Below are 20,690 nucleotides of genomic sequence, written 5' to 3' on the forward strand. Positions count from 1 at the left end.
ATTCTTCTGCAATATTGCTTTACAAAGTAGGAAGTTACCTCCATGTAGAATATCCAGAGGAGCAAGGCTAGCTTTAAGTATAGGTGCCATAAAAGCTTGTCCCTCACCCATGGGATTTAAAGAACCATGGGATTTAAACAGCCTCCTATTTGAACCCATCCACACATTTCCCTTAATGATGCCTGAAATGCTTCTATTAATGATTTGTACCATCAGTTGAAGATCGTCCTAAGTGTACTCTTTTAATAAAGCAAAGAGAAGGGGAAACACATTAGGTCCCTAACACTACAGCAGCTCTTAACCTTTATTGTTTTAACCACTAGTCTGGTTGAGAAACTGAAAAAAAGCAAACTCCTGTCACAGAAAAATGCACTTAGATGGGTACATAATACAATTTCCACACAATTTGGGGGATTCACTGTTCTCCTGAAGCTCATTTGGAAAACCCTGCAGCCTAGAATTAAGAGCCCATGGTTCGGTGGCCACGAGTTTGACACACATTCTTCCCCTCCATCTCCTCCGTCCGTCCGCCCCCCCCCCCCGCCACAAGAGCTCCCAGGCATCTGGGGAACACTGGGCCTAAAGATATAAGGCAGTACTGAAGGGAGGTTCTCACTAGTTCATCTATTTGCCTTTAATTGACTTGTCTAACAATTTACGACTCCCTTAGCAAGGAGTGTGGATTTCTCACACTGCCTGTCTCTTGGGACAGGGCTCCCCTGGCTTCACAGGCACCAGTATATGTTAAGAGATGTCCAATTGAGATCAACAGCCAAACAGGTTCTCACAACCCTTGCTGGTTGATCACATTACCTGAGAGCTGAGGTGGGGGAAGTTTTAACACCATATGAATAAATGGGGCTCACCTCTGAGGTTTTCGAATATCCCAGAGTCCCACTCCTTCCTTTGAATTGGCTGTGGCCAATAACCTGGGCTCCACAGGGTTAAACATGACACTGTGAAAGGCTGATGGATAGTTTGCCAGGCAGAAAGGCTCTGTGAATAGAGAAATGACAATCAGCCCCATAGCTCATTCAGCACCTCTGGGCCAGAGGCAGGCAAAGCAGGAATGTGATTGAGGAGAATCACACCCTATAGTAACTGTCCTAGTAGCCAGAGCCCCAAAGTAGTCCATCACCCCAGCAGTCACCCCTACTCACAAGGCTCCAACAAGGACTAGCACATACTTTCTGCATGCAAAGTCTGAAAACAGCAACTCTAGTACATATAAACAAACTTAAAGCTATAATACTCAGAAACACTGAGCATTGTACCTCTTCATATCCTGTGACAAAACAGAAATGGTTACAGGAACTGGGAAGGTAAGCTATTTAACAGTAAGTAAAATTGAATTCCATATGAGCTGAAAAAATTTACAACCAATTACTGGTAGGATTATTGTACCTTAATCCAAATTTATTAGTTTTAGAAATTAAAAATTTTCAACTACGCAAAAATTTAATGAAGACAAAGCAAAATAATGAGAAAAACGAAGATGATGAAACATAATAGCAGTCTTCCCTTCTCTCTAAATTGCTCTCTAAATTGAGAGGAAAATAGCCTCAGTCTAGAATTTTATGATTTCATTCCCAGTATTGGAATATTTTTAAAAAGCACCTAATACTTGAACTCTTGCGTCCAGCCAGCTTCTAATCAACTTCACTTAGAAACCCTGCAGCCCTCTGCACAGACTAGCTGGCTCCAGGTGAGGAAGGAATGAATCGCCCTGCTACCCAGAAGGATATATTCCTGTGGAAGTTGTTTAGAAGCAACAGAGCGTGCTCCGCAGTGTCGGATATCACATGGGACACTGCACAAGCCTCTGGACTGGGGCGCTCAGTCATCTCAGCCAGCGGGCAGTGCAGAGAAAGGAGAATTTCATCTACCTAGGACGTGGGGACCCAGCCACAGTTGCTCCTTGGAGCTACCTTATCTTCCTGACCCTAAGAACAAGCTTCTCTTATAGCCTGAATCTCAATAATGGGGCACAGCCCAGCATGTTAAAATGCTCTGAATATAGAATAAGAAAAAGATCCAGATCCTGTCAGACAAGACAGGCAGGAAAGCAATTCTGTGTACACAGGTTATGATCTTGACAAAACTGCACTAAATGTGGGCACAGGGGTGACACTGAGGGTACAGCTGGAGGAAAGAGTCTTTGAAGACAGGCAGTTACAGAGTGAACTTTCTATTCAGGAAATGAGCGGAAATGATGCATTTCCTGAAAAACATCAGAGAAATTCAACAAAACAATTCTTCATTCTTATACTTCAGAAGCTCAAAGAGCACATTGGGAGGAGGAGCTCACCTGGACAATCTCCCTTACACAGAGAGTATTTGCCATCACTTTCAGTTTCTATACACACATCTGAAATTAGGATGCAAGTGTATAACACACCTGTTCTCTGTAAATAACCAAGACTCTGTGCATGTCAGCACCACACACAGAGCTGGCCTTTGGTAGCTACTCTCTACAATGAAGAATTGCATCTCTATCCCTTGGGGCCATTAAGTACCAAGGTGCTGTGGTGCTTACTGTCCAAGGGTTTGTGGAGACTCACAAGTGGCTCAAGGAGGACTGAGAAAGGTGCCTCACTTCTGACTGCTAAGGGGTAGGATGGGACCTCCAGAGACACACATCTATGCCCCAGCCCAAGAGTTTCCTCTCCCTTCCCATCTCTCCCCCTCAGGTTACTCAGGTCATCAACTGGATCTGAATGAACTCGACATCAAATTCTTCAACACAGTCCAACAGCCCTTTGACCCTACCTCCATGGGGGGACTCCCGGATGTCCCAGATAAGAACCCGGCCATCATCTGAGGAGCTGGCAAAAATGTTGTCATTCACGGGGCTCACCGACAAGCCATATACCGCATCTTCATGAGCAAACACATCCAAGGTCTCGCTGCTGAGAGACAGAGAGCAGAGAGAGGCACACAGGCACACACATGCACACGCAGAGTGCAGAGTCCCAGCCCCAGAGTTCCTCAGGTAGGGTTCTCTCTCATTTCCAGTAGAAAGTCAATCTAGTGAAACCCAAAGGAGATTGTATTTCCTTAGAAAGTAGGTACTGAATTTCGGGTAAAAAACAAAACTCTTCTGGGGCCCCTGGATGGCTCAGTCGGTTAAGAGTCCAACTTCAACTCAAGTCATGATCTCACAGTTCGTGAGTTCAAGCCCCGCATCGGGCTATGTGCTGACAGCTCAGAGCCTAGAGCCTGCTTCAGATTCTGTGTCTCCCTCTCTCTCTGACTCCCTCCCCCACTCATGCTCTGTCTCTCTCTCAAAAATAAACGAATACCAAAAAAAAATTTTTTTAATAAAAGTTCTATTAGAAAAACTTTTTATAGATTTCATGGTAAGTTTGCTTTTTGTGCTAAATACGCATATTTGAAAGTAACTCAAGAGATGAGTTTAGTGTTTTCACTTACTGCAGAATGCATCTGCTTCTGTACAGATTTGGAGGTGGTGGTTGATTTCCAAAAACAAGGGAAAACTTTAAAGCAGCCAGGTCTGATGTCAGCAGGGGTAGAAGAGGGTTGATGTGGCAGTCTGGTATGGTAAGCATGAGCATGGCTCTGGGGCCCAGCTGTCTAAGTTCAGATCCTAGCACCACCACCTGACCTTATGTTATCTAACATCCCTACACCTCAGTTTCCTCATCTGCAATGAGACCATAATAGTATTGCTTCATAAAATTATTTTGAGGGTTAAACTGATTAATACATACAAAGCACCTAGAATAGTACCTAGCACATAAAGATTAGTCATTATTATGTTGTTGTTTCCTTCTCTTCCAATCTCTCCCTTTAAATTTTCACCTAAAAAGTATAACTTCATTCCAAATTTATAAACCCTTTTCTTTTTTTTAAATCCAAATTGTTTTTCAAAACAACAACATTGGTGTAAAGAGAATTTGCCTCTCTTCATATGAGAAACAGAGCCAGTCACCTTCACAATACCAACAATCTATTTACCTTTCAACATCATGGAGGATAACTTGCTCATCATTTCCTGTAAGGGAGAAAAGCAGACATTTGAAAATTCCTGCAAAGTGCTCCCTGTCCATATTACAACATAAAATTTTAAAGTTTTCAGAAAACATATGAACAAAGTCAATGTTAATACAAAGCAGGAATATTAATTACGAAAAAAAGCTTTATAAGACTAATTTCAGAAGGATAGGATATTCTTTTTTTTTTCTTTGAGAGAGAGAAGAGAGAGAGCATGCATGCAAGCAAGAGGGGTGGGGGGGAGAGAGGGGGAGGGAGGGAGGGAGAGGGGGGGAGAGGGGGAGAGAGAGAGAGAGAGAGAGAGAGAGAGAGAGAGAGAGAGAGAATCTTAAGTAGACTCCACGCTGGACACAGGGCTCAATCTCATGACCAAGAAATCATGACCTGAGCCAAAATCAAGAGTCAGACGCTTAACCAACTGAGCCACCCAGGTGCCCCATGGCTAGGATATTCTTATAAAGAATTTTTGAAAGCCTTGTAGCAACTAGGTATAACATGAGTTTCCAAAATGAATTATTCAATTGAAAATATATATTTATATATATATATATATAATATATATATAATATATATAAAACAGCCATCACAACAACAACAAAACTGTGGCCATTAAGAAAATGAATAAATGATCATGGGTAAATTAATTCATTCATCCAATCTAGTTATTTTTTTTTTTTTTTTAATTAAGCAAAACACTCAACTGTGAGACTTGGAATACAGATATTCTATGCCTCAGTTTTTACCTATAAGATAGGGATGATAATTGTACATACTTCATAGGGTTACTGCAATGATAAGAGATTTGTAAAACCATTCAGAATAGGGCTGAGCACTTAGTAAGCCCCCAATAAATGTTTGCTACTATTCATATCCTTATCATTTTTATAGCCATTAAAATGTGATGATTGTACGGTTATAAATGATAGGAAAGTTTTTATCCACAACTTTTTTCTCTTGCATTTTTCTTTTATTCCATCAAGGAATCTAAAAATACCACATTCACAATTATGTGTAGTCCTGTAGTTTATATAAGCAAACATAAAAACCTTATGAAAAGACAAAAGTAAAAAAATTCCCACTCTACGCTGAAAGCACAGCCAACAGGCACTTAAACAGTAGCGGCAGAGATGTGGCCCAGGTCATCTTAAAGCCCTGGCTACTTCTGTGTCTCCCTCTTTCTCTGACCCTCCCCTGTTCATGCTTTCTCTCTCTCTGTCTCAAAAATAAATAAATGTTAAAAAAAAAAAATTTTTTTTAAAAGCCCTGGCTACAAACTCTGTTGTGGGTGCATACCGAGTAAATCAAAACCATACTAATGCCTTTTGTTAGGTAATAGGAATAGCTGAGGGGATAGGGATACGGGAAGAGCAGATTCTGCCTGACCCTTGAGGAACTCCCAGTCCAGCTACACAAACAGTGACAAAATGGGTTATCTTGTTGTAGTGATATGCTCTACAATGGGGACACAGACAAAGGAGCATTTCCTTCAGGAGCAGGTTGACAGTACATGGCAGAAGACGTCAATGTTTTTATAGGGAAGGAGACATTTGAACAGAAACTCTAATAACCCAAAACTATTACCAATGGAAGACTCAGGGGAATTGGGGGGACCGGACAATTAATCATGACCCGTGACAGAACAGCAAGAGCAAACAACACAAGGGCACCAAAGATGGCAAGTGGTGTAGTGGGCTAGAGTACATAATGCGGGGGAGGGAAGTGAGGCTAGAGAGGTAGACTGAAGTTTAGACTTTATCCTGTGGACACTGTAGGGTCAGAGGTTCACATGGTTAAACTTTATTTTTAAAAGAAAACTTGTATAAGTGACAAATTAGGAGGGCTAGAGACGTTGCAGAAATCACAAAGGCCACTGCAATAGTTTGGGTCAAAGATGAGGGCCTGAACCAGTGCAGTGGGTAAGGAAAGAGAGCAGAAACTAAAAGGATGAATATGAGAAGCTTCTAAGTCTGGTTGGTGAGTCACAAGATAGGTAAATGAAAGAAAGGAAGGTTTGAGGATGACTTCAAGATTTCTATTAGACTGAACCAGGTGAAACTGTCATTTTTTTGTAAGTTAAAAGTGCTTGATATCAGGGGCACTTGGGTGGCTCAGCTGGTGAAGTACCTTACTCTTGATTTCAGCTCAGGCCATAATCTCAAAGGTTTGTGAGTTTGAACCCTGCATCTGGCTCTGTGCTGACAGTATGGAGCCTGCTTGAAATTCTCTTCCCCTCTGTCTGCCCCTCCTCCCCACAAATAAATAAAAATAAAAAACCTTTTAAGAAAGTGCTTCAATATAAGCAGTATCTTAAAGTTTAAACCTAATAGCTTGAATCATTAGGTGAACACTGATAATAACTGAGAAAGGGAATCCAGGGAACAAGAGGAAGTATTTGTGCAGGAGAAGAAGACTAATCATCTTGGTTTTAGATTTGCTGTACTTAAATTGCTTTTAGAACACACAGGTAGATATTCCATGCGAAAATCTGCAGTGCAAAAGGGAGGTCAGGGTTAGAAATGCGGTGCTCAGAAAGGAGTGTGGTTGATGAAAGGCATCACCAAGAGGCTGGCTTGAGCACAGGCCATTCTAATTGCACCCTAACACAATGTTTTTCAAACAGGAGCCACCCATGGATCACAACATCAATTTGAGTTACAACCTTTAAGATCTTTAAAAACGAGGGGCGCCTGGGTGGCCCAGTCAGCTAAGCTTTTGGCTCTAGATTTCGGTTCAGGTCATGATCTCACAGCTGTGGGTTCGAGCCCCGTGTCAGGCTCCAGGCTGACAGTGAGGAGCCTGCTTGGGATCCTCTCTCCCTCTCTCTCTCTCTCTCAAAATAAACGTTTAAAAAATATCTTCAAAAATGAAACAGAATTTTTAAAAAAATCAGAATGTACCACACATAATAAGGTTAAGTACTATTTTAAATGTGTGCATGTTTCTGTATGCCACATTGCAATGTAAAAAATTTTCTATCAAAAAAGACAAAGAATGAAAGTAAAGGATCAAAAGAACAGAAGAAAGGAGGGAAGGAAGGAGGAATTACTCTCACATACATGTCTAAACTGCTGTAATGCAGAGAAGACAAGCTATGGGAAACCATTTCTATAGCTCAGTGAAATAAAGGAAGAAAAACAAGGCTACTTTTTGGACTCTTTCATCTAAAATCTCAGCCACAGTGAATTTCCTAGGGTGGAAGTCTCCCTTCTTCTCACCTCCAGAGAATACTTTGGTGTTCCCACTGTTGAAAGCCAGGCAAAAAATGTTGGAATGGTGCTCTCCTTTCAGCTGTATGGGCTTGACTCTCGAGTGGATAGCTTGTTCCATGTGCCATAGCAGAACCCGACGGTCATCTCCTCCTTGAGAGGGGAATAAGAATCTAGGGTTAAAATGGCTGACACTTCAAGGCTGACACTCAGTTTTGCCAGCCTTGAACTCTATCCCTTCCAAAACTGCAACTCCCCGACTCTGTGAGATTCTGATGGGGCACATAAACCCAGGACTCTACCGCCTTAACCATCGGGAGATACATGGTCTCTAAGCCACTCACTTTTCCCCAGGAATTAAATCTTGAACAGACATATGGAAAGGGATAAACACTGATACTGAAACCCTCAAAGGCACTCTATTCCTGACTTTCCAGAGACTCAGTTGTTTAAATATATTTTTGCTTGCTACCTAAAATCCTTCTACTAATGTTCCCGGCAACCTTTTCTTATCTAACAGAAGGTGAGCTGGTTTCTAATGCTTGCAACCAAGGAACTCCATGGTAATAGTTCTAGCATACTAGTTTTCAAAGCACTCTCCTTGATGTGATTTCATTGAATATGGGACAGCATACAAGTGATAACTAAGGAATTGACTGTCACAGCAGGATCTAGACAGAGCCTAGCTCTCATGAAGCCCAGGTTCAGCTCTTTTCCTTTGCACAACTTACAATAGTCTGAATTAAATGAGCAGTATTGTACTGCATGAGCCAGCTCCTAGAGAATAATTATGTTCTATGTATTTTTTATTTTTGCAGATGCATTAAAAATGTCTGGAAGGAGGGGCGCCTGGGTGGCGCAGTCGGTTGAGAGTCCGACTTCAGCCAGGTCACGATCTCGCGGTCCGTGAGTTCGAGCCCCGCGTCGGGCTCTGGGCTGATGGCTCAGAGCCTGGAGCCTGTTTCCGATTCTGTGTCTCCCTCTCTCTCTCTGCCCCTCCCCCGTTCATGCTCTGTCTCTCTCTGTCCCAAAAATAAATAAACGTTGAAAAAAAAAAAATTTTTTTAAAAATGTCTGGAAGGATAAATAACTGTTACGTGTTAACAATGGTTAACAGTGGTTATTATTTCCAGGAAATAGGATTAAAATAAAAAGAACGGACTGGAGGGTTCTTACTTTTATTTATTTGGCACCCCCTCACTTTTTATAACAAGCCTATATTAGTCTCCTAATAAAAATTAAGTTACAACAGGGGCAAACATGAGCAGCAAACCACAGCAATCTCTATTCCTCTTCTTCCCCTTCTCCATTCAATACAACAGCCACAAATTATAGCACACCCATACAAAGGCATACCATGCAGCCGTGAAATCAGTAAATCCAGAACTTGGAAAGATGTCCAAAGGTCTTTGTGCAGGGGGAAAATAAGGTGTGAAACAGTATGTGTACCAAAATGCATTCTGTGTAAAAAAAAATTTTAAAAACTCCAGGACTGCAGGATCCTTGTCAATTTATTTACTGCGGAGTCTCCAAGCACCTAAATGAGTGCCCCCAAAGAGCAGAACTAATATGCTCATACTTGCATATCTATGTTTGTATTTGCCTATCTATATATCTATAAAAGAAACTGTTAATACTGGACACCATCTCCAGACTAGAGTTGGGAGACGTTTTTACTGTGGTAAAATACATAAAACATGAAATCTACCATTCTAACCATTGTTAAGTATACAATTCTATATACTTACACCGTATACTTGCACATTCTTTGTATTTGCACTGTTGTGCAACCATCACCACTATCCATCCCCAGAATCTTTACATCATCCCAAACTGAAACTCTGTACCTAATAAACAATAACTTTCCCCGCCCTCAGTAACTACCATTCTACTTTCTGCCGTGAATTTAACTGTTCTAGCTAACCCATGTAAGTGGAACCATACAATAGTTGTCTTTCTGTGTCTGTCTTGCTCACTTTGCATAATATCTTCAAAGTTCATCCATACTGTAGCATGTACCAGAATTCCATTCTTTTTTAAGGCTAATATTCTGTTATACACATACACACACACCATATTGTGTTTATCCATTCATCCACTGATGGACATTTGGGTTGTTTTCACCTGTTGGCTATTGTGAATAATGTTGCTAAGAACATGGAAGTGCAAATATCTGTTCAAGTCTCTGTTTTTAATTCTTTTGGGTTTATATTATTGGGAACCTTTTATTTTTTATTTCAAGCTTTTTATTTAAATTTTAGTTAACATGTGTGGTAAAATTGGTTTCAAGTGTAGAATTTTGTGATTAATCACTTACATACAACACTCAGTGCTCATCACAGTAAGGGCACTCCTTAATATGGATCACCCATTTAGCCATCCCTCACCCTTCTCCCTCCATCAACCAACCCTCAGTTTGTTCTCTATAGTTAAGAGTCTCTGATAGTTTTCTTCCCTCTCTTTTCCCCCCTTCCCCTATGTTCATCTGTTTCGTTTCTTAAATTCCACATATGAGTGAAATCATATGGCATTTGTCTTTCTCTGACTGACTTATTTCACTTAGCATAATACACTCTAGCTCCATACATCTTGTTGCAAATGTAATATTTCATTCTTTTTGATGGCTGAGTAAATATCCCACTGTACATAAATATATACACATCTTTATCCATTCATCAGTCAATGAATTTGCGCTGTTTCCATAATATGGCTATTGTTGATAATTCTGCTCTAAACATTGGGGTGCACGTGACCATTTCAATCAGTATTTCTGTATCCTTTGGGTAAATACCTAGTAGTGCACTTGTTGGAACGTAGGATAGTTCTATTTTTAACTTTTTGAGGACCTTCTATACTGTTTTCCGGAGTGGCTGCACAAGTTTGCATTTCTACCAACAGTGCATGAGAGTTCCTTTTTCTCCACACCATCGCCAACACCTGTTGCTTCCTGTGTTGTTAATTTTGCCCATTCTGACCTGTGTGAGGTGGTATCTAATCATGGTTTTGATTTGTATTTCCCTGATGAAAGTGATGTTAAGCATCTTTTCATGCGTCTGTTAGCCATCTAGATGTCTTCTTTGGAAAAATATCTGTTCATGTTTTCTGCCCATTTCTTAACTGGATTATTTAGTTGTTGGGTGTTGAGTTTGATAAGTTCTTTATAGATTTAGGATACTAACCTCTTGTCAAATATATCATCTGCAAATATCTTCTCCCACACAGACTGTCTTTTAGTTTTGTTGACTCAAGAAATTTTATATCTTATATTTTAATTCTTACTTTACACCTTCCTGTAGTACTTGACCTTTTGCCAGAAACATGTTTCCTTTTATAATGTAATTTTAAAAATCAATAGAAGATACAGTAGCCAAGTCAAATTTATTCTCCCTCCCCTAGAAAGAAGTTGTCTCTGCTGCTTGAGTTCCTTCTTTCTTTCATTGTTGGTCAAAATCAAGTTCTGTGTCATCCTCCAAAGTGTTTCATTGTCTACCAAACTGATCCCTTAAGTGTGGCCTTGTGTTCTGTGTTTATGATTTGCCTATTTCAACTATGAATCTCTGGCCTGGGATGGTTATCTAAATTATATATCTTAGGATGGATGGATGGCTCAGTCAGTGGAGCATGGGACTCTTGATCTTAGGATTGTGAATTCAAGCCCCACTTTGGGTGTAGAGATGATTTAAAATCTTTTTAAAAAATTCAAACCTCTTATAAGTTAAAGTCAAAAAAAAAGAAAGGTTTGGGTTCTTGTTGTTTTGTTTTAATGAATAGTAACACAAAGGAGTTTTTTTTACCCTAATAATAGATTCATACAGGCAGTGGGCACTTTAGTTCTCCATAGTTCCTACTCTTACTGTTTTTTCCCAACACTGAAGTCACAGGTCAGGGACCTATCATAGCTCTTGCTCCTGTGTATCCTGTGTTACAGAAATATTTCTCTGTGCCCATGTCTCTATCAAAAGTGGAAACTCAAAAGATAAAGAAGCCCACATGTTTCTTCTACTTACTCATGTTTCTAATCTAATCTCCCTGAGCCTGAGTTTCATCAAAACAAACAAACAAACAAACAAAAAAAAAACTGGGATCATAACAGCTCTGCCCTCGTGGGTTTTATAGATTATAAAGTCAAATACAAGAGGGTTAAGTAACTTACCAAGGTCGCACAGTAAGTAAAGTGGTTGAGCTGAGATTCAAAAGCAAGCAGTTAAGACTCTATAGCCTCCATTCTTAATCACTACTCTAGGTTGCCTGCCTTACAGAACAAAAAATTAACCATAAATGACAAAGCAGTTCACCTAATGGACAACTGAAGGGATTCTCTACCTTGGTAACATAACTGAAAAATGTACAAGTTAGAATAAAACAGGGGAGCATAGGAATAAAAACAGAGGCCAACCAAACTATAGTAAACTGAGAGACCAGAAACAGGGACCAGGAAAAGACTCCCTGAATTGAAAGATTCTAGCAATACACAAAATGGACAATGGCTTATACAAAGAATTCCTACAAATCAATTTTTAAAACCATTAGGAAAAGAGGCAAATATGATAACTCACAGAAGAGGACAACCAAAATAGCCAAAAGATATTACAGAGGATCTCAACCTCTATAGTAATCAGGAAAATGCAAATTATAATTTAAATAAGTTCTTACAAAGTGACACAAGGAAATGTACAAGGATGTACACTGCATCACTGTTTACAATAGCAAACAATGAAATTCTAAATAATACAAATATCCATCAATATGTAAACTAATAAATTCCATTGGAATACAAATACAAATTAAATCTAAACCAAGCAGAACAACATACAGCAGTTAAAATGAACTAGATATATGTGTATCAACATAAATCTTGAAAACCTAATGGCAAGTAATAAAGCAAGTTTCAGAAGGATATGTAAAAGATAACATTAAATATATATTTTTTACAAAATAATACCATATAGTTTGTTGATAAACACACATATACTAAAGAGGACTCCAATTGTACCTGTAAAGTTTTGTTTCTTTAAAAAAAATAAAAAGACTATAAGCAAATTTAACAAATTGTCAACATTTTGTCAAATCCAATTGGTATCTATTTAAAAAATTCTTTTAAGTTCCAGTATAATTAACATACAGTATTATATTAGTTTCAGGTGTACAATATAGCTATTTAACAATTCTATACATTACTCTGTTCATTTCTCTACTTTTCTTTATGCTTTATGGTATCAAGGAAATATTGTTACATCTCTTTTTTAATTTTAAGTGGGGTCCATGCCCAACGTGGGGCTTGAACTCCTAATCCTGAGATCAAGAGTCACACTATCAGCTGAGCCAGCCAGGTACCCCAATATTGTTACATCTCTAAAGCATATGGGGGAACCTGGGTGGCTCAGTCGGTTGAGCATCAGACTTGGGCTCAGGTCATGATCTCACAGTTTGTGGGTTCGAGCCCTGAGTCGGGCTCTGTGCCGACAGCTTGCTCAGAGCCTGGAGTCTGCTTCAGATTCTGTGTCTCCTTCTCTCTCTGCCCCTCCCCTGCTCACGTGCTGTGTCTGTCTCTCAAAAATAAATGTTAAAAAAAAAATTTAAGTATAACAATGACACTGTGGTGCTGTTAAAAAACAAAAAAGTGCCTATCAGTTAGGGATGCATACATAATACTAAGGTATGTGAAATAGTATGTCTGGAATTTCCTTTAAAATATTACAGAAAAGGGGCACCTGGGTGGCGCAGTGGGTTAAGTGTCCGACTTCAGCCAGGTCACGATCTCGCGCTCCGTGGGTTCGAGCCCCGCGTCAGGCTCTGGGCTGATGGCTCGGAGCCTGGAGCCTGTTTCCGATTCTGTGTCTCCCTCTCTCTCTGCCCCTCCCCCGTTCATGCTCTGTCTCTCTCTGTCCCAAAAATAAATAAACGTTGGAAAAAAAACAAAAAAACAAAAAACAAAACAAAACAGGACATCCTGACCTGAGCCAAAGTCAGACGCTTACCAACTGAGGTGCCCAGGCACCCAATGTTGGTACTTATTATGGATGGGTATACTATACTTTTGTGAATGCTTAAACATTTCCATAAAATAAAACATTTTGGATTTTTAAAGTTTTTATTTTGTTTTGGTTTTAATGTTTATTTTTGAGAGAGAGGGAGAGCACGCACAGTACAAAGGCAGAGAAAAAGAGAATCCCAAGGAGGCTTCACACTGCCAGAGCAGAGCCTGATGTGGGACTTGAACTCATACCGTGAGATCATGCCCTGAGCCCAAATCAAGAGTCAGACACTTAACTGCCTGAGCCACCCAGGTGCCCCAAAACATTTTGGATTTTTAAAATTTTCATGATAGAAAAAGAAAACAAAACTCTCTAGGATGGGCTGGGATACTCATGGCAAAGGAAAAACTGGTAGCACTTCTATTTATTTACTCAGACCTATGCAAGGCAGCACAGCCTCTCCTGAATTAGAGTAGCTCTAAAAAAAAAAAGTTTAATAAACAAGAAAATAATATCTACATCTATGCACTCAGAGACATAACCATTCTCAGCTAAGGGTCATCCCCCATCATCCAAACAGCATTATCTTTAGTGTTCGTTCTAGACATTTAAAGAATGATTTACTTTTGCCAAATAAATACTTAGTAATTTAAAACACATGGTTATTTGTAGAATGCCTTGGGACCATTTAAAACGATGTGTCCTTACTACTAGCCATGATGATGACAGCCCAAGTCCATAAGAGATTGGAATCACTGAGGCAGAAATTATGGCTATGGCAAGGCCTGCTTCTACTTTGCCCTAAAGGTTAGTGTCAGAAGATGTAAGGTGCACCTCTTCCCGGCCAACACACACATACATGCACACACATATTTCCTTAGGCAAGGTATTAAGAGCTCTGTGCCAACACAATACTTTTCAACCATGTGTTGGCAAAAACCACAGTGGTGCAAACTGAGGCATCACCTGAAATTGCTGGGCTGCTTTGAAGTCAGTAACTGGGTAGAGGAATAACAGCAACAGCTGTGGCCAATTCTCTGCCCCTGCCCACCCCCCACAAAGCAAAGGATGGCTGGTAAAATAAGGATAAATCAGTTCAGAACCTGAAAAAACTCTATAGTTCTCTCTCTGTGAATCATCTAATCAATTCAAAAGAGCAGAGATGGGGCACCTGGATGGCTTAGTCGGTTGAGCATCCGACTTTAGGTCACAGTCTCGCAGTTTTTGAGTTTAAGCCCTCTGTGGGCTCACAGCCTGCTTTGGATCCTCTACCTGGTCTCTCTGCCCCTTCCCCCACTTGTACTCTCTCAAAAATAAACAAACATGGGGGGGGGGGGAAGCAGAGATTACATGGTTCCATGCACAGAGACTGTTGGACCTGCAAAGAATCAAAGTGAAGAGTTCGATCCTTTAAGCTGGCTCTGTGAGCCTGGCAGTCAAGTGCTTCTGTGAGGTTGGCCCCAGTCTCTCTAGGACTTCTGTGGAAGGAGCACAGGGACCTCTTAGGAAGGCAAGGACTTTCTGCTTGGCACTAGTACCAGGCAAGGGACAAGCAGAGGACAGGGCTTCTAGGCCTGGTTTCCTCACAGACACTTGCCTAGCTTCAATCCATCTGAGAACCCCAAAAGAACATAGCTACTCTGATGCTGGTCTTATTGGGTTGATTTAATTCTGCATTAAACTCACTAACTTATCCCCAAATGTACTATAATCACATTGTGGCAGCAGTTTTGTAGTTACAGAAAAACTATACTTAAAAAGCACTCTTTCTCAACGGATCCTGAGCTATAAGCAGAAACTATATAAGCCCTCACACCATACTGTAACAAAAGTAATTATTTAACATTCTTCTTATTTTATAGCCCAGAAAAGCTAAGGCCCACAAGGAAAAAGAATTTGCTTTGGGCTTCCTCAGAAAGTCAGCCAAGCATAGGAAGGAACTGAGAGAGCATTCTGAAACTCAGGATCAATTACTCCTGCAGCACATTGTTGAAGAGGAAGAGACTAAACCATTTAAAAATCCATCAATACAAGTCTGGTTAAAATTATTGTTTTAATGTGACATAAAGTAGATGGTAGGGGCCAGGGCTGGGGTTGGGGTGGGGGGTAGCAGGACAATGCGGAGTTGTTATATAATAGGAACAGAGTTTCAATTTTGCAAAATGAAAAAGTTCTGGAGATGGATAGTAATGATGATTGTATAACAGTGTGAAGTACTGTATGCAAGTGAACTGTACATTACAGTTAAAAATGGTTAAAATGAGGGGCACCTGGGTGGCTCAGTCGGTTAAGCATCTGACTTCGGCTCAGGTCATGATCTCACAGTCCGTGAGTTCGAGCCCCGCGTCGGGCTCTGTGCTGACAGTGCAGAGCCTGGAGCCTGTTTCAGATTCTGTGTCTCCCTCTCTCTCTGCCTCTCCCCTGTTCATGCTCTGTCTCTCTCTGTCTCAAAAATAAATAAACGTTAAAAAAATTTTTTTTAATTAAAAAAATGGTTAAAATGGTAAATTTTGTGTTATGTATATTTTACCACAATAAAAATGCAAAAATCAGCTTATTGTTCATGTATGTACCATGTATTATGATGCCAAAAAAAAAAAGACAAAAAACATGAGGCAGTTCTGTCTGTACTGACATGGAATAATCATGGATTAAAAAAGCGTAAGGGGCACCTGGGCGGCTCAGTTGGTTAAGCATCTGGCTTCTGCCCAGGTCATGATCTCACGGTTTGTGGGTTCGAGCCTTGTGTTGGACTCTGTGCTGTCAGCTCAGAGCCTGGAACGTCCTCCAGATTCTGTGTCTCCCTGTCTCGCCCCCTCCACCACTGACGCTCCGTCTCTCTCTCTCTCTCAAAAATAAATAAACATGAAAAAAAAATTTTTTTAAGTATTAGTGACTGTATTAACTATTCAAAACACTATTTTCTTTAAAAAACCAACCAGAATGGGATTAGATCCAGGGTCTCATCTCTGACAGGCAGCAAAGGTGGTGCTACGGAAGGGTACACGAAGTACAAGCTCTGGAATAAAAGTGTCTGAGCACACCATCCATGTGTCCTTGAGCGAGTTATTCTACTTCTCTAACCTCAGTTTTATGATTGTAAAATGAAAAAAATACCAACTATCTCACAGGGCTGTTGTGTGTATTGAGAAAATACATATAAAAACACTTACCCAGTGTGCCATATGTTAGGTATATATACCCCTCAAAATGTTCTAGTTTCTTACACATATCATTCATGAATTTGTTCTTATCTTTCCAACTCTTGTTCTAGGTAGCATAAGGGTATGAATAGCATGATACATTTTTTTTTAAGATTTTATTTTTAAGTAATCTCTACACCCAACATGGGGCTCAAACTCACAACCCCGAAATCAAGAGTCGGATGCTCTACCGACTGAACCAGGCACCCCGATACATTTTAATGAAAGAAAAACATACACAAATTTGTACATGGAAGGACAGATGCAAAATGGCTAACAGAGGTTACTTCTTGGAAATAGCAATTTTACTTAATACCCTTTTATGTTGCTGCAGTTGTTTTTTTGTTTTTGTTTTTGGGTTCTTTTTTCTTTTTAACTTGCAAGGACCAGAGGAAAATTATTCCGCCTGGCTTTCTTTTCAGCCTATTTACTCCTTCTTTTCAGTGCGCATAATGTAACTTTTGTGACGCCAAACCTCTTTTTGTATGGACCATCCCTCTCCTGAGCTCTAAGAGGCAGCGTGAAGACACAGAGGCAGAGCCTGTGTGCCACACAGCCCAGCCACATCAGTGAGTGGGAAATAAAGTCTGCTTTGCTATTTTTCCAAAGTTGAAAATAATTAGCATTTGTATAGACGTTCATTCACACACATCTTTGCTTGTGAGGTAAAGATTACATAACCCTTTTTTCCAGATGAGAATCAGAGAGACATGATGACTTGCTAATAATCCAAGGAGCTAGGCCTGGAGCCTAAAACCAAGTTGTATCCCTCCTACCAAAGTGCAGAGGCCAGACCACTACTTAGAATTTCAAGTGAATCTGCCCTACAGCATTCATTACACAGGAGAAAAGCATTTTCCATTTTGTCTCCAATTTTTTTTGCCTAGAGGTGCCTAGCATTTTGCTGGCTTTTATTTTTCTTAAGCCATTTTTAAGTGTAGAGTTTTGTGCCATTAAATACATTCACATTTTTACATTATTGGGCAACCATCACCACCACCCATCTCCAGAACTTTTTCATCTTCCCAAACTGAAACTCTGTACCCACTAAATAATAATTCTCCATTCCAGCCTCCCTCCTCCCTGCTGGCAACCACAATTCTAACTCTAGAGACATGACTTCTGTCTCCATGAATTCAACTATTCTAGGTACCTCATATAAATGGACTCATACAAAAGTTGTCCGTTTATGACTGGCTTATTTCATCATAATGTCTTCAAGGTTCACCATACTGTGGCATGTGTCAGAATTTCCTTTCTCAGGCTGAATAATGTTCTATTTTATGTATACACCACATATGGGTGATAGCTTGCTCCCACCCTTTGGCTCTAGTGAATAATGCTATTATGAACATGAGTGTACAAATATCTGTTCAATTTCCTGCTTTCAATTCATTGGGGTCTACACCCATAAATGAAATTCCTGGATCATATGTCAATTCCATGTTTACTTTTCTGAGAAGCTACCATACTGTTTTCCACAGTGGCTGTACCATTTTACATTCCCACTAGCAATGTGCAAGACTTCCAACTTTTCTACATCCTCACCAACACCTGTTATTTTCTGTTTTGTTTTCTTTTATTTTGTTTTTAAGTAAGAGCTATGCTAATGGGTTTGACATGTTTGCTGGCCTTTTTGACCTTCAAATAAGACACTAATGTGACTCTCAGGTCCTTACTGAATATCTTGAAGCACATCAAGCAGTCTGTTATTTTCCTTCATGTACTAGTTTATATTTACCTACTTTGAGGAAAGTCAGTTATCACTCTTCTACTCACTCACTCCAGCCAGACAAAAAGAGTTGCCTGCAGTTTAGCCTTATTGGTTTGGCATTTCACTTACCTGAAGGGCATTTATATATGAATGTCATATACAAATTCGGGATACTGACATGCATACCCTCCTCAAATCACTTACAAAAACATTAAAAGCAATAATCACCATTTACCCGCGCTTGTCACTTGTATAATTAGACCTATTTTAAAGGTAGATGTAGCATGAGGCAGCACAACATTCAAGACCACAGCCTTAGAATACAAGTGCATAGGTTCAACTCTCAAGGTTGCTACCACTTACTAGCTGTGTGCCTCCAGGCAGGGTACTTAACCTCTCTCAACTGTATCCTCTCGTCTGCAAAACTGAGAAAATAACTCCACCTGTTTTATAGTATTATGGTAGCATTAATGAGATAGAGTTATGTGGAAGGCTTGGATGATTGCCTGATACACAGTATGAGCTACAGAAATGTTAGCCCATTATATACTGCTTAAACTCCAACAATAGCTAACTTCAGCTAAATTTGCTCCAGGCCAGGGACTACCCTAAGAGTTTTACATGTTTGTAGTATCTCTTCTAATGCTCTTAACAGCCCTATAAAATAGGTATTGTTGTCCTTATTATTCAGATAAAACTACAGAAAAGCTAAATAACCTGAAGATATACAGCAATCAAAAGTAGGAGCTGGGAGCTGAATCCAGGTAATCTGGCTCCAGAGACGGAGCCCCTAATCATGATACAATTCAGCCTCTCAAATACAACAGGGGCCAGGCAGCAAAGCACATGAATAAAACCTGCCAGAATAAAGGGCAGACTGGAGAATATACAATCCTTTTAAAAGAACAAGACACGGGGCACCTGGGTGGCTCAGTTGGTTGAGCGTCCGACTTTGGCTCAGGTCATGATCTCGCAATCTGTGAGTTCGAGCCCTGTGTCCGGCTCTGTGCTGACAGCTCGGAGCCTGGAGCCTGCTTCAGATTCTGTGTCTCCCTCTCTCTCTCCCCCTCCCCCCACTCATGCTCTGTCTCTGAATCTGTCTGTCTCTCTCTGTTAAAAATAAATAAACATTAAAAAAAATTTTTTAATAAAATAAAATAAAAACCAAGACACTACTCAGCTCCAGCCAGCTATTGCCATACAGAAATGTAAGTAAGCTCAAGGTTGCCTGATCTTCCAATTTTTCAACAAAAGCAAGCAACCTGATTTTGTAGGCTGAATGCAGGCCTCAGTGCAGGCTTCATCTAGCCCAGGGATAAGTTAAGATTGGGTGATTTGCCCAAGGTCACAAAACTGGGGTCCAGTGGCACTTCCAAAATCAGGGATAAAAAAAATCAAATGGCAGGTGCAGGTGAGTATGGAGAGATAAGGAGTGTCGCTCTTCACTATAGAAGTAGCCACAGTGGGGGATAACATCTGTTGGTATTAACTTCTGCTGATACCCTGCCCTTACCTAGTACTTTTGTCCTGAAAGCTGAGCCCACTGATCTGCATATTACCTCATTTTTCTACATCTCCAATTAGGTAAGTAGGGCAGAAACATTATCCCCATTTTAAAGATGTGGAAAGTGAGGCATTGACTTGCCTCAATGATGGAAGCTTTGAATGAAGCACTTCACATTGAACAGGGAGCAGGAATTACAGTAGCAGTAACACCCTAACTAGACAGCTAGGATCCCATTAAATGGTTTCTGTAAAATCAAGTGACCAGCAGCAGTAGAGTTTAATAGAGCTAAGGTTTTAAAATCCTAAACTAGCACACTAATCCCTAGACAATGCCTCTAATGCCTGAGCTGAAACAGAGAGAGGAATCTACAAATATTTTACACCAGAATCACAGAATTGAGTTGGATGACACCTAAGAGATCATATTCTCCAACATCTCCAATTTGCCAGGAAAGAAACTGAGGCACAAAGAGGCAAACTCACCTATCACTGAACACACCACCAGTTAGAGGTATAGTGGGATTCAAATTGAGGATGTCTGATTCCAAAGTTCCTGCTCGTCCTAAAGTGTGGCAAGCAGAGGCCACTGAATAACTTCAGACAGTAGAAAATGATTTTAACAAGTATGTATATTAATGTTTACTAGGAAAAAATAGCACATAAATCCTATGATTTGATAGACATTATAGTAATATAGTTTCAAGTATTAAGAGTCAACTAAAAAAAAAGTTAAGTAATAGCACAGGTGATACCCCTTAAATTATGACAAAAGTCAAAAAGGGTTCAAACTTCTGAAATTTAGAAAATAATTATCAGATACCTTTACTATCTGCCTCCATGAGAGGGGCACTAAATCTGAGGCTGAGATTTGAAACAAACCCAAATGCAAACAGGGTAACTAGAGATTAATCTCAAAAGGTATTAGGAGAATGTGACTATATTAGCAAAGAAAGTTGCAACCTAATCAGTTGCGCTGTAATCAGCCTACAGAAAGACTACAAAATGGCCCAAACTTAGGATAAAAATATTCAGCCTCACTAATAATCAAGGCCAGTTATATGTGAACTGAAGT

General features: G+C 40.1%; 1 protein-coding gene across 4 annotated transcripts in view; it reads right to left on the bottom strand.

Moving 5' to 3' along the window:
* The window catches only part of DCAF5 (DDB1 and CUL4 associated factor 5), a 109,349-nt gene that overhangs the window by 72,710 nt on the left and 15,949 nt on the right, over positions 1–20,690 (bottom strand). For 3 of the 4 annotated variants that reach the window (XM_045448107.1, XM_045448109.1, XM_045448110.1), the window contains exons 2-5: positions 7,230–7,373; positions 3,979–4,015; positions 2,770–2,909; positions 867–996 (exon numbers count right to left, since the gene is read on the bottom strand). In XM_045448107.1, the coding sequence (XP_045304063.1) occupies positions 867–996; positions 2,770–2,909; positions 3,979–4,015; positions 7,230–7,373 (451 nt within the window). The remainder of the gene's footprint in view (positions 1–866; positions 997–2,769; positions 2,910–3,978; positions 4,016–7,229; positions 7,374–20,690) is intronic. The other variant, XM_045448108.1, reaches the window with a different exon arrangement.

The sequence above is a fragment of the Leopardus geoffroyi genome, chromosome B3, assembly GCF_018350155.1.
Source record: "Leopardus geoffroyi isolate Oge1 chromosome B3, O.geoffroyi_Oge1_pat1.0, whole genome shotgun sequence".
Lineage (NCBI taxonomy): Eukaryota > Metazoa > Chordata > Mammalia > Carnivora > Felidae > Leopardus > Leopardus geoffroyi.